The following is a 12,080-nucleotide window of genomic DNA, read 5'->3' on the forward strand; positions in this document are numbered from 1 at the left end:
CTGCAACATTTACATCACGCCCCAGTTACACTGTATGAGCCTCCAGTCTCTATTACATAAAGCCCAGACTGTTCCACACAGTACAACGTTTACCTCACGCCCCAGTTACATTGTATAAGCCTCCAGTCTCTATTATATAAAGCCTGTACTGTTCCACACAGTACAACATTTACCTCGCGCCCCAGTTACACTGTAAGCCTGCACTGTTCCACACAGTACAACATTTACCTCGCGCCCCAGTTACACTGTATGAGCCTCCAGTCTCCGTCTATCAGCACAGCGTTCCATGTGTTCTGGAAGGTGTTTGGTTTGATCTTCATCCCTGGCTCATACCCGACACTCTTGGAGTGACCTTTTATCTCAACACAATGGAGACCAGCGTAGCTGTGACACAAAACAGGTGCAGTATAAACGTTTTAATTCAGTAATAAAAATATTCCAATGGACCTTTGTCATGCAAATCCTGTATGACAATACAGAATCTAACAAAAAAAGTTTTACTTTGAGATGATATGTTAAGGACTCCTTTTATATGTATTTGAAAGTTTTTAAATCATTGCTCAGTTATTTTTATATATTCAGGGTAGTGTCATGAGTAAAAATCAATAAATTTGAAATCAAAATGTTTGGGATGAGAAAAGTACATACCCATGTTTTCACGTAAAAATTCTGTTCATAAAAATTCACACTTTAATGTACTCTGTTTTCACTACCTTCATAAAAGCTCATTATATGAGCATATAATGTGAAAATCAATTTTTGCCTTAGTCATCCATAAAAGATATCAAGCATTTATCCAATTTTCCAATTTACTGGACAGGAAAAAACTGTCAGCTACATTGCTATAAAACATTGAAATGTAAGACATGGCACGCCTGAGTTACCTGCACAATCTCATGAACAGTACATGGTAAGTCTCCGTGCCAAATTTGATGCCACGTAAAAGGCCCATGGGGTTGTCAGTACCCAGAATTTCTTCAAAGTCTATTATGTTGAGGTCCTTCACAGTCACCCACCGATAAAGAGCCCTGTGAGACAAACAATAAGTACAATATTAATCAAGACCTTCCTACCGTTAAGTAAAAGAATCAGTCAAGGAGATGGAGACACAACATCCCTTTTAAGTTGAAAATCTGATATAATTCAGAGCATGGACAAAGAATCTTGCTTATAGATGCTCATAGATGATTACATGTTTCAGCTTGCCTTTGAGGACTCGCACCACTAAATCAGCCAATCAGCAAGTGTTTCAAACGATTGTAAACCCTACCTAGAATCTGTTCCAGTTAAATACAGTGCTCCGAGTAAATGGGTAATTGTTGGAATATTTTACATTGAATGAAATCAGCAGCTATTGAACTTTAGAAACACATATAGTTTAAGTAGATTTTAATAAGTGATTCGGATGGATATGGGGTCAAAAGTCAGGGAGTGTTCCCGTCCCATTTCACCGGTTTGAGTTGTAAACTTACGGTTGTCAAAAGCATACGCCTGTAGCGCTCTTATATGCCATTAAACCCTTTGTCAGGTATGTATCTATGAATCTAGACAATTGTCACTAGTGTTGAGCTTCAAATATTAATGCTTTTAGCTCAAAAGCTTAGTAATAACATATAGGAAACGAAGACAGTAAGCTTGTAGGGTACTGAATAACAACAAACAAACCTGACTTTCTCCAGGTCTGTCATTACGTTTTCTATCAGTTGCTGTACCAACTCTGTGTATGTGAACTGTTCATTTTCTGCTACCTGAAATACGTAAAAGAAAAACATGAAACATTTTCAGGAAAGTCTGCATATACATTATACATTTGTATGGTAGATACTACTTGAAATATTTGAAAAACATGTACATGCCCCCACTCCCACTTGATGAAATTGAAGCTAAAGGCAAAGCCTAACCAAAGGAATGGAGCGAAAGGCAAAGCCTAACCAAAGGAATGGAGTGAAAGGCAAAGCCTAACTAAAGGAATGAAGTGAAAGGCAAAGCCTAACCAAAGAAATGGAGAGAAAGGAAAAGCCTAACCAAAGGAATGGAGCGAAAGGCAAAGCCTAACCAAAGGAATGGAGAGAAAGGCAAAGCCTGACTAAATGGAATGGAGTGAAAGGCAAAGCCTAACCAAAGAAATGGAGAGAAAGGCAAAGCCTAACTAAATGGAATGGAATGAAAGGCAAAGCCTAACCAAAGAAATGGAGTGAAAGGCAAAGCCTAACTAAATGGAATGGAGAGAAAGGCAAAGCCTAACCACAGAGTTGGAGAGAAAGGCAAAGCCTAACCACAGAAATGGAGTGAAAGGCAAAGCCTAACCAAAGAAATGGAGTGAAAGGCAAAGCCTTACTAAATGGAATGGAGTGAAAGGCAAAGCCTAACTAAATGGAATGGAATGAAAGGCAAAGCCTAACCAAAGAAATGGAGAGAAAGGCAAAGCCTAACCAAAGGAATAGAGCGAAAGGCAAAGCCTAACCAAAGAAATGGAGTGAAAGGCAAAGCCTAACCAAAGAAATGGAGAGAAAGGCAAAGCCTAACCAAAGAAATGGAGTGAAAGGAAAAGCCTAACCACAGAAATGGAGAGAAAGGCAAAGCCTAACCACAGAAATGGGAGAAAGACAAAGCCTAACCAAAAAATGGAAAGAAAGGCAAAGCCTAACCAAAGAAATGGAGTGAAAGGCAAAGCCTTACCAAAGAAATAGAGTGAAAGGCAAAGCCTAACCGAAGGAATGGAGTGAAAGGCAAAGCCTAGCCAAAGAAAAGGAGTGCAAGGCAAAGCCTAACCAAAGGAATGGAGTGAAAGGCAAAGCCTAACCGAAGGAATGGAGTGCAAGGCAAAGCCTAACCAAAGAAATAGAGTGAAAGGCAAAGCCTAACCGAAGGAATGGAGTGAAAGGCAAAGCCTAACCAAAGGAACGGAGCGAAAGGCAAAGCCTTACAATGCCAGATAGCCTACATGGAAATATTGATCATACCAGTAACAAAATGATATTTGTTCCAATGAAACAGCATCAAGTCCAAAAGCTTATTTAGGTCATCAAATGAAATCATTAAATTTCAAAATAAAATCATGCAGGTGGACTTTTAAAAAAGTTTGTTGAATGTTTCACCCTCTTAAAACATGTGGTCGTTGGATAGGGGAATATATATACTTTATTATATTTATGAAGAAAAATACCTTCACTTTAGATGGGTTGCGTTTGAAATTGGCTTAAAACGTTTAGGGTACACACTAGACAGTCAAAAACATAAGGCCAGGACAGAAATATTTGCAGGGCTAGTTATAAACAGGAGTTTTCTGATTATATTCAGGTTTTGGTTTACACAAGATAAACCCTAGATGTAAGAACACAATATACGATACCTTGATAACATCCTCATCCAGTTCGTCGAAGATTCCGACATCCTCGTACAGGTCCTTCTTGCGACAGGATGGAGGCTTGGGAGGGGGGAGATCTGTGGAAGGCAAGCCTAGAGCCTCGATCACCTCTTCCACAAGCTCTTCTTGTTCCTCTTTACCATTTACACCATTCTGTAACACAAATAGGATTTTGTTGATAACCACATACAGCATTTGAGTATAAGTAGGTCCAAAATAAGACTTATTTTACAGTAAATTTTATTGATTATGCTAATCTCAGATAAATTTTTAAACAAAGTTTTTTTTTATCATGACTTTTTAAGCATGACTTTGATGATTCCAGTTTCAGTTCATCGTGGTCACCCACTTCATCACCCATTTCATCGTGTTCACCCATTTCATCGTGTCCACACATTTCATCGTGTCCACACATTTCATCGTGTCCACCCATTTCATCGTGTTCACCCGTTTCATCGTGTCCACCCATTTCATCATGTTCACCCATTTCACATTGCAGGGACTTTCAGAAATAATATCTGCTAGTGAAATATCAAAAATTACTACAGAAATAGATATCTGAAAACTTCCATCACAGTGCAGATCCATTTACATTTATTTGCTTGTTACTATGTTGGCTAGAAAATTTTCCATCCAGCTGAAAGAAAAGTTTTGTGGGAACTATTTATGAACCTACTGTTTCCTGTGCGATCTCTTCCACAATCTCCTGTTTGATTTCCTCTTTTTTTGAAGCCAAAAACTCCAGCATCTGTTTGCTCTGTCGGGCCACCATAGTTGACGTGACTTTCTGTTCCTTCTCTCGAATTCTCATCGTCATGGACTCGCGCTTTTTGCTTCTCTTCTCGTTGATGATAACTTCCAGGTCTTTTCTCTGGTTTTCAAAGTGCAATGTCATTTGCTGGAAGAAAAAGTACTTTTTTTTGTAACCATACAGTTCAACTTAATGCAAAAGTGATTTGATAGAAAAAATATGAATTACACATGAAAATAAATATTAACTGTCACATCTGTGTAAAACTGCTGAAAAGGAAGAGAAGAAATGTACAATTCTTTTATTAAACAATTTTTATAACATACCTGCTAAATCACCTTACTAATATATAATATCATAATATTATAATATAATATTTCTTTGATGTGGCGTTATTAATTTAAAATTAATTGATTTTTCACGAGGATAAGACAAATCAAGCAACCTGTAGACTGCAAAGCTATAAATCTTCAACACCGACATTATGACCAACAAATGTGCCATATTTATTTTCTGTAACAAGCTGAGGAAGGATAGTCCTTAGAAAGGGGCATAAGTGGATATTTATATATTGGACTATTTTTCCTCTAGTAAAAAAGGGCTTCCTTCTTTATATGACCCTTATATGTACATGTGTATCTATATGTGTACATGTTATCATATGTTGATGACTGCGTATACACCGACCATTTAAGCATCCTCGATATCCAGGGGTTACGCTCACTTTCGTTCTCTGCACCCCTGGAATATGTCATAGCAAAATTGAAGGCACCTGGCTAGCTATTTGATTGGTGTCAGGTAAAAAATCCTGACCAATCAAAAGGCTGATGCTTGTTCTTTGAAGATTACAAAGGAGCGATGCCGACTTCAAAGCTAGAAAATTTTACCTTTATGTGACCGCGAGATACTTTTGATGTACATCAAAAGATCAAACAAACTAGTATTCTCGTCTCGTCCACAAGGTGGCGCACACTGAGCTTTTGATTTTGCTATGGCATATTCCAGGGGTGTATAGATCGAAAGTGAGCTTTTTACCGCTGGATATCGAGGATACCTATAAGTGGATGGCATGAAGGGGGTGGGCTTATTACCAGGCATGGGCTTATCACCGGTAAAATACGATAAAAATCACAATTTGTTTGCCCAGTCAATTAACTGATAAAACCCATATTCACCCAGCATTAATTTCGCCCTTCACATTTGCATAGTTTGTGTAGAGATGGGAGAAAATGAGTAAATCATTATGTAGGTATGTGGGATATTGATATTCCACATATGATAGACTCTATAAATGGTTGTATATGTAAAAGGAAGGAAGGCTTAATCATTACCAAAACATTTAGCCTCATTATCAGTGAAACAGGGTGAGTATTCAACATAAAATCTAAAAAATATCTGAATCTTTCTGAACAGTCTGTTAGAAGAAAATATCTTTTACAAAGACATAATGTAAATGTAGGCATATTAATTCCTTATTACAAGGAGAGTGGGTGTGTAGGTAGTGGGTCTCTGTCACAAAGACAGTAAGCATGTATGTATTTTGTTGTGTAAGAGATGTCGACTGATTTTACCTAAATGTATATAATCCAGTCATTCAACACTGAAAATGGCAGTTTAAATTTATTGGCCTAAATCTTACATAGAAATCCAGCACCTTGCTATATAAAACACACAAGGCTGAAAATAGATGCAGACAAAGTAAGATCTCGTATTGTAACCTGTTTTCAAAAGTAATGATAAAATCCCCCAAAGCACAACTCTATCAGTAAACACAATCTCGGCAAACTAACTCAAGCCAATACAACATCATTTCAAAATTGTTTAGCCTCCATATGTTCAAGGGCTTTCAACCACTTCATACAATCTCACATGAGATTCTATAACTGCACAAACTTTAATCCATTGACCACATGTGTCAATATGACACATACAACTTTATATTAATGACTTTATTCAGAGATATTTGAACAGCATTATAAAACATTTCCATTAACTATAATCAATATCAAATAAAAATTTAATAACATGCGTAACAACTGATCTCTATATGGAACTTTCTAAAAATCTTAGGAAATATGAATATATATGTAATCACATTTATATTACAAGAGGCCCAGAGGGCCTGTATCGCTCACCTGGATATCTAAGCAATCATCGCAAAATATTCTCCAAATGAGATCCAAGGGAATATGCCAGACCACAAGGCAAATCCTTTTAGCATATCTGTATTAGATTTTTCATGCCCAGCAATTTTATGTATGGTTATGGGGTGGGGATCTCAACTGTTTCCAAGCTGTGACTCAGAAACTAGGTCCCTAGGGTTGTGGCCAGACCCCAGGATCAATTCTAATATCATGACTGCATTTGTCTCTTTTTGCCCAGCATTTGTTTATATAGTTTTGGGGTGGGGATCTCAACCGTTTCAAAGTTATGACCCAGGGGTTAAGTCTGCAAGGGGGGGGCAGTCCCTGTGGTCAATTCTAATATCATGACTGCATTCGTCTCTTTATGCCCAACAATTGTATATATAGTTTTGGGGTGGGGATCTTAACCATTTCAAAGTTATGACCCAGGGGTTAAGTCTCCAAGGGTGGGGCAGTCCCCAAGGCCATCCTGGAAGCATATGTGCATTCATCTCTTTATACTCAGCAATTGTATGATCTGTCAATCATTTCAGAGTTATCTACCCTACCTGATTACAAGATGTTACATCCATGCCAACATCACGGTTGTATAACTCCCATCTCTCATTAGTCATGGCTATATATAGTATTCTAACTTACAGCTCTGCTAGCTTTCAGATCATCGGAATTTGTAACCTTCAGGAAGCTAAATATAGAATCTTCCTAAATTAAGAATGATCTCTGTATTTCCATACCTGCGGTGTTTGAATATGTACGCATTTCTACCTGTGTAATGCATGAATGCTCAATTAAAAGACGTTTCTCTAAGGTAAACAACGCCTTGTCCACAGGAACAACATGACCGTATTTGATTGCAAATAGTCCCCTGCTGGCAAATAATCTCCCTCCTCACTTTAATTAGTGTCTTCATGTAATAATTTCTATTCTGGATAAGGCCACATTAGAGGTCCCAGAAAATATTTTCATAATTTTGAAGAAAAAAAATGAGATGTTCGCAATATAATCGATCATGGGTGTGTTGCTGGTCAGATACTGTATGAATAGTTAAGAAGTAAGTCTTGTTTGGCCCATTTTCCATGTCCCTGTGTTCTGTTGTGTTTATCTATACATGTATACTTAACAGGATGGAGTAAATTCTAGCTGCCATACCAGTTAACAGTCCAAACTGTGTTTTTTTATCAAGGTTACCCCATGTTTTTGGTTGTGAAGAGTTTCAATATTGATACTCAGGAATTGAATTCTGAAAAATAAACCTGTAATAACTTTGTCTTTGGGATGGATATCAAGTTTTTTCTCACGTTAGAATGTCTGCACCTGGGAGTGAGGTAGCCAGGACGTGACATCAATTCAATGATCTCATTAATAGTCTGCCTGAAGATGATGTTGCTTTTGTCTAAGTTCAAGTAGTAACCAATGATAGTACATGTACATATGATACCACAGTAAGATCAATATCTACAGTACTGTTACAAACAGTGAAACTTTATAATAGCTACATCCTACTGTACACCTCCATTTTCTATCACCAGTAAAATTTGTCTTAACCCAGTGTTTATTTCACCTTTTACATACTATTACTATATATGGTATGCTGTATTTCACCTCTTACATACTATTACTATATATGGAATGCTGTATTTCACCTTTTACATACTATCACTATATATGGTATGCTGTATTTCCCCTTTTACATTCTATTACTATATATGGTATGCTGTCTTTCACCTTTTACATACTATCACTATATATGGTATGCTGTATTTCCCCTTTTACATTCTATTACTATATATGGTATGCTGTCTTTCACCTTTTACATACTATCACTATATATGGTATGCTGTATTTCACCTTTTACATACTATTACTATATATGGTATGCTGTTTTGGCCATTATGTTTACCATGTTATCATTATAGAGGGCAAAACAATTAAGCTCAAGTCAAAACTGCAGTTAAATGTCCTGCCATACAGTAATTAAACGGGAGTAATAGAATGGGTGGGGAGGGAAGTTGTCTTAAATGAGATATTTAAAAAACAAAATTAATTACTAAACCCCCAAATGAATACTATATATATATTGAATTTTATAATTTGTTTTCTTAATTTATATATTATTGATTTACGATATCCTTTTGTTGATCTTTAGACGATTCCAATAGATAAATTTAATTTCCCTCCACGAGTGTTTGTGTATCCAGCCAGCTAGCTTGGTCATCAATACTGAATGAGAAACCCTTCATTAGCAATGATGGAGCCACACTGACTATCGGGAGTTATGTAGTCATGTCCGTGATCTTTTGGGGATGAGCCGTGATGAGCCAATGTCAGTTTACTTGCCAAAAGCTGCTGAATCAGGCCCCCAACAAGAGACTACCTGTGTAAATTAATTTTCATTTGTACAATGGATGGGTTTAATTGAGGAGGTGAGAGTAGGTTCAGGCTTGCTATCTGCTCTTGCAATTTTTTACATTTCAAAATTTGATTTTTTTTCACATTATTGCAAGAAAATTAACTAAACAGTTTATCATTGACTTGGTACCTCAACGATGAAAATTTCAAGGAAAGGAGGCCATCTCAAAATACACAAAAAATGTATTCAACAAGAAAAGTTAACCAGAATCGGTGCCATGGCTTCCCTTCGTTGGTATGACCCCTACCCCCATTCCCATACCTTAAAATTGTGGATCAGGCCCTGAAAGTTACTTATCTTGAATTGCCCTTGATCTCCTCTAGATGAGTTTGTGTACTCTGCTTCAGACTAAATATGATATTTTACATTTTAATTTAGACATTTGTGTGGTAGAATAAATAAACAACTGCAAAAATCTTGTAAACTCACACTCCTGGTCATATTCCACTCACTCCACTCCCACTACCGATTAGATAACCACAAAGTGCTTTACTAGGAAAACAGGACATTGATTTTAACAGTCAGGGGAGTACTTGTACAGACAGCCGGGGATTATTCATTTCCAGGCAGATTAAGATCAGAGTTTGTTTTAATTTCCTGATTTTCTGGCACATGTAAGAATTAAATGATCAAACATGTATTTACATGGCCATTACATCACAGTTTACAGAACTTGTTTGTGGGTGATTATAAAGGATTGTTTATATCCTGCTCAATGTAAATATCATGTTCAATTACCTGTCAAAAATATTTTGTAAATGTGCAAATACAGTGTTCTTTGTTCCATTTGTAAAAACGATAAATATGAACTAATCTAGTTACTGTATCAGCAGTTATCTTAGCACTGCTCCACTTGCATTGCTATGTGAAACCAAACATGTAGTCAGTCCTGCTCACATGACCACCTCTATAATAGGACACCACCTGTGTTAAGATACCACTTTTAATGTTCCCTGTAATTGTTGTAGTGATTTCATGGTGAAAATAACCTGTATTAACTCATTCACCCCTGAAATCTGATAATGAACTATTCCAACCTTTGAATTGGAAGAGTTCAAATGTGTCTTTAAGGGTTAATGAGTTAGGAAACCACCTGCATTAAGAGACCACTTTTCAGACTTCTAAAGGGTGATTCAATATGTTGTTTATATCAAAAGTACAATAAAAGTTAATAAAGAAGCATATGTTCCATTTCCCAATTATATATGACCTTGCACCAATGGCTTCAAGGTCAAGGTTATGACATTTTAGTTGGATACTTTTTTTTTTATATAAAATTTACCTTTTTTTCACTGTCTTTGATTTTCTTTTTCTTCTTGTCCATTTCACGTTCAAATTTCTCCGTAAGATCCTTAAGCTTGACTTGCCACTCCATATTGAGTTCGTCTGAGATCTTGCGTATCTCTTGGCGACGGTTCTGGGTGATCTGCTCCAGTAGCTCATCTTCTTCCTTACGATGTTCCTCCTCCAGTCGCTTCTGGGCATGCAGCAACACATCCTTACGCTTCTTGTACTGAAATACAGGTAAATGACAATGAAATATACAGGTAAATGACAATGAAATAAACAAGTATCTACAAAATCCAGGTAAATATTTATTTAATTTTCAGTTTTAGTTACCAACTGCAATATAGCTGTTGACTTTTGACAGTCAATAAGCAACACATGTGTATTTATATGAAAGCTATGATAATTAATAAGGAGAGATTGGACAAGGTCCCTACTTCCCTTGCCTCTTGGTCTCCTTCCCTCCCAACTCTTGGATTCCCATCTTACTCTCCATGCTCCCAGTCTGCAGACTCTTAATTAAGTAGCTTACACCTCAACACATCACACAAAAGTATACTGGGCCAAAACTTCATCTGTAACCCCCATAATCAACATATAACCCACCTCCCCAGCCTTCCCCACCCCCGATCCTACCCTAGGCCTTCTACACCCAAAGTGCATGTTGGGAGTAGGGGGGAGGGGGCGGGATCTTCATGGTATATTATGAACAGGTACAATTGATTAGGTATGTAAAGCTGGTGCAAACTGAACCAAATAACCCGGGAATTATATGACACACATATATACAGGCATGCTGTGCAGGTATTTACGTGTGTATATATGACTATAGGTATTTTGTAAAGGTATGTGCCATTGTATTAGGAAACTTGTACTCCAAGACCAGGGCTCATAATCTACAATAAACCCCTACAAACATGCACGGTCATCTCTATATAACAGACTGACCCTGGGAAATGCAAGACAAAACCTAATTAAGCAGATGATATTATAGATATTGATGGGGCACTCTATGGGGTAGTACGTACTGCATGTTGAAAATGAAAACCAATATTTTGTATACAAAAATACACAAAATAGTTACCTAACCCATTGTTCCTTAACTAAAAAATATCAAATTGAAACTATACAGTGTTTTTCAAAAAGTTTATCGAACCTGTTGTTGACATTTTATGCAGTCTCGTAAACACTATGTTTTGACAAGTACAAAAAGTACCATGGCTGCCATCATAGATTTGTATGATTGCCAACAGCCTACACAATAGCCGAATAAACAATCACAACACTGACATACAGGGCAGAAGAAGACTACCATATATGTCTTAATTCTCAGGTTCCTGTGATTTGTGTCATTTAGTAGGCAAACAAGGTTAACAGTGTTTTAAATTAATGGTGTAAAATCTACATCTGTAATTTTGAAATTGACATATAGCCCAACTTGGTCATTTTTTTTAAAAAAATATTTTAAATTATAAAGGCAAACCTTGAATTACTGTATGCAAATATGGTTCCATTGAAAATTACGAGAGAAAAGAGCAAGACGTTTTTCCTTGGATATATCTGGAACTTTTATATCTGTGAGAAAACATGCTGTGTTAATTCTATACACCTGCACCACTGCATTTAATTATTATTGAGAATTGAATTTCAAGCGTAATTGTCAAAACTCAATAAACTAATATAGATATAAAAGAAGAAAACATTTTAACGATGAAAAAACTATTCAATGCTATACAGTAGAAAATTCATGTGATTCTTCAACTGTTTGGGTGCCTTACTTGAGTGGGAATAAAGAATAAAGTACCCCCTTTGATTTTATGAACTGACCTCTACCTCTGTCAGACAAATGCTCATTGTAAAATTTAACTTCACGATTTAATAAACAGAATAGACTTGTCCTTGTATACATATAAATAAATCGTTTAACCTGTTGAATATAATTTGTGTACGATTCCCTGTCTAAAACACTCTAGTTGTGCCTTTGTACAAGACATTCAGCTAAGTTAGATAGGAAAGACATGTAGACAAGCCGAGTTAGAGGTGTATAAAGACATGAAGACAGGCCTATAGTTAGAGGTGTAAAGACAGTAGACAAGCCAAGTTAGAGGCGTAAAGACACAA

General features: G+C 36.7%; 1 protein-coding gene across 1 annotated transcript in view; it reads right to left on the bottom strand.

The window, feature by feature from the left end:
- LOC110466623 (hillarin-like) overlaps window positions 1–12,080 on the bottom strand; it is a 38,215-nt gene that overhangs the window by 6,839 nt on the left and 19,296 nt on the right. Inside the window, exons 2-7 of the mRNA XM_021523226.1 lie at window positions 9,955–10,185; window positions 4,044–4,265; window positions 3,353–3,520; window positions 1,666–1,748; window positions 885–1,028; window positions 229–384 (exon numbers count right to left, since the gene is read on the bottom strand). Of these exons, the coding sequence (XP_021378901.1) occupies window positions 229–384; window positions 885–1,028; window positions 1,666–1,748; window positions 3,353–3,520; window positions 4,044–4,265; window positions 9,955–10,185 (1,004 nt within the window). The remainder of the gene's footprint in view (window positions 1–228; window positions 385–884; window positions 1,029–1,665; window positions 1,749–3,352; window positions 3,521–4,043; window positions 4,266–9,954; window positions 10,186–12,080) is intronic.

This window comes from Mizuhopecten yessoensis, unplaced genomic scaffold (genome assembly GCF_002113885.1).
Source record: "Mizuhopecten yessoensis strain PY_sf001 unplaced genomic scaffold, ASM211388v2 scaffold11139, whole genome shotgun sequence".
NCBI lineage: Eukaryota > Metazoa > Mollusca > Bivalvia > Pectinida > Pectinidae > Mizuhopecten > Mizuhopecten yessoensis.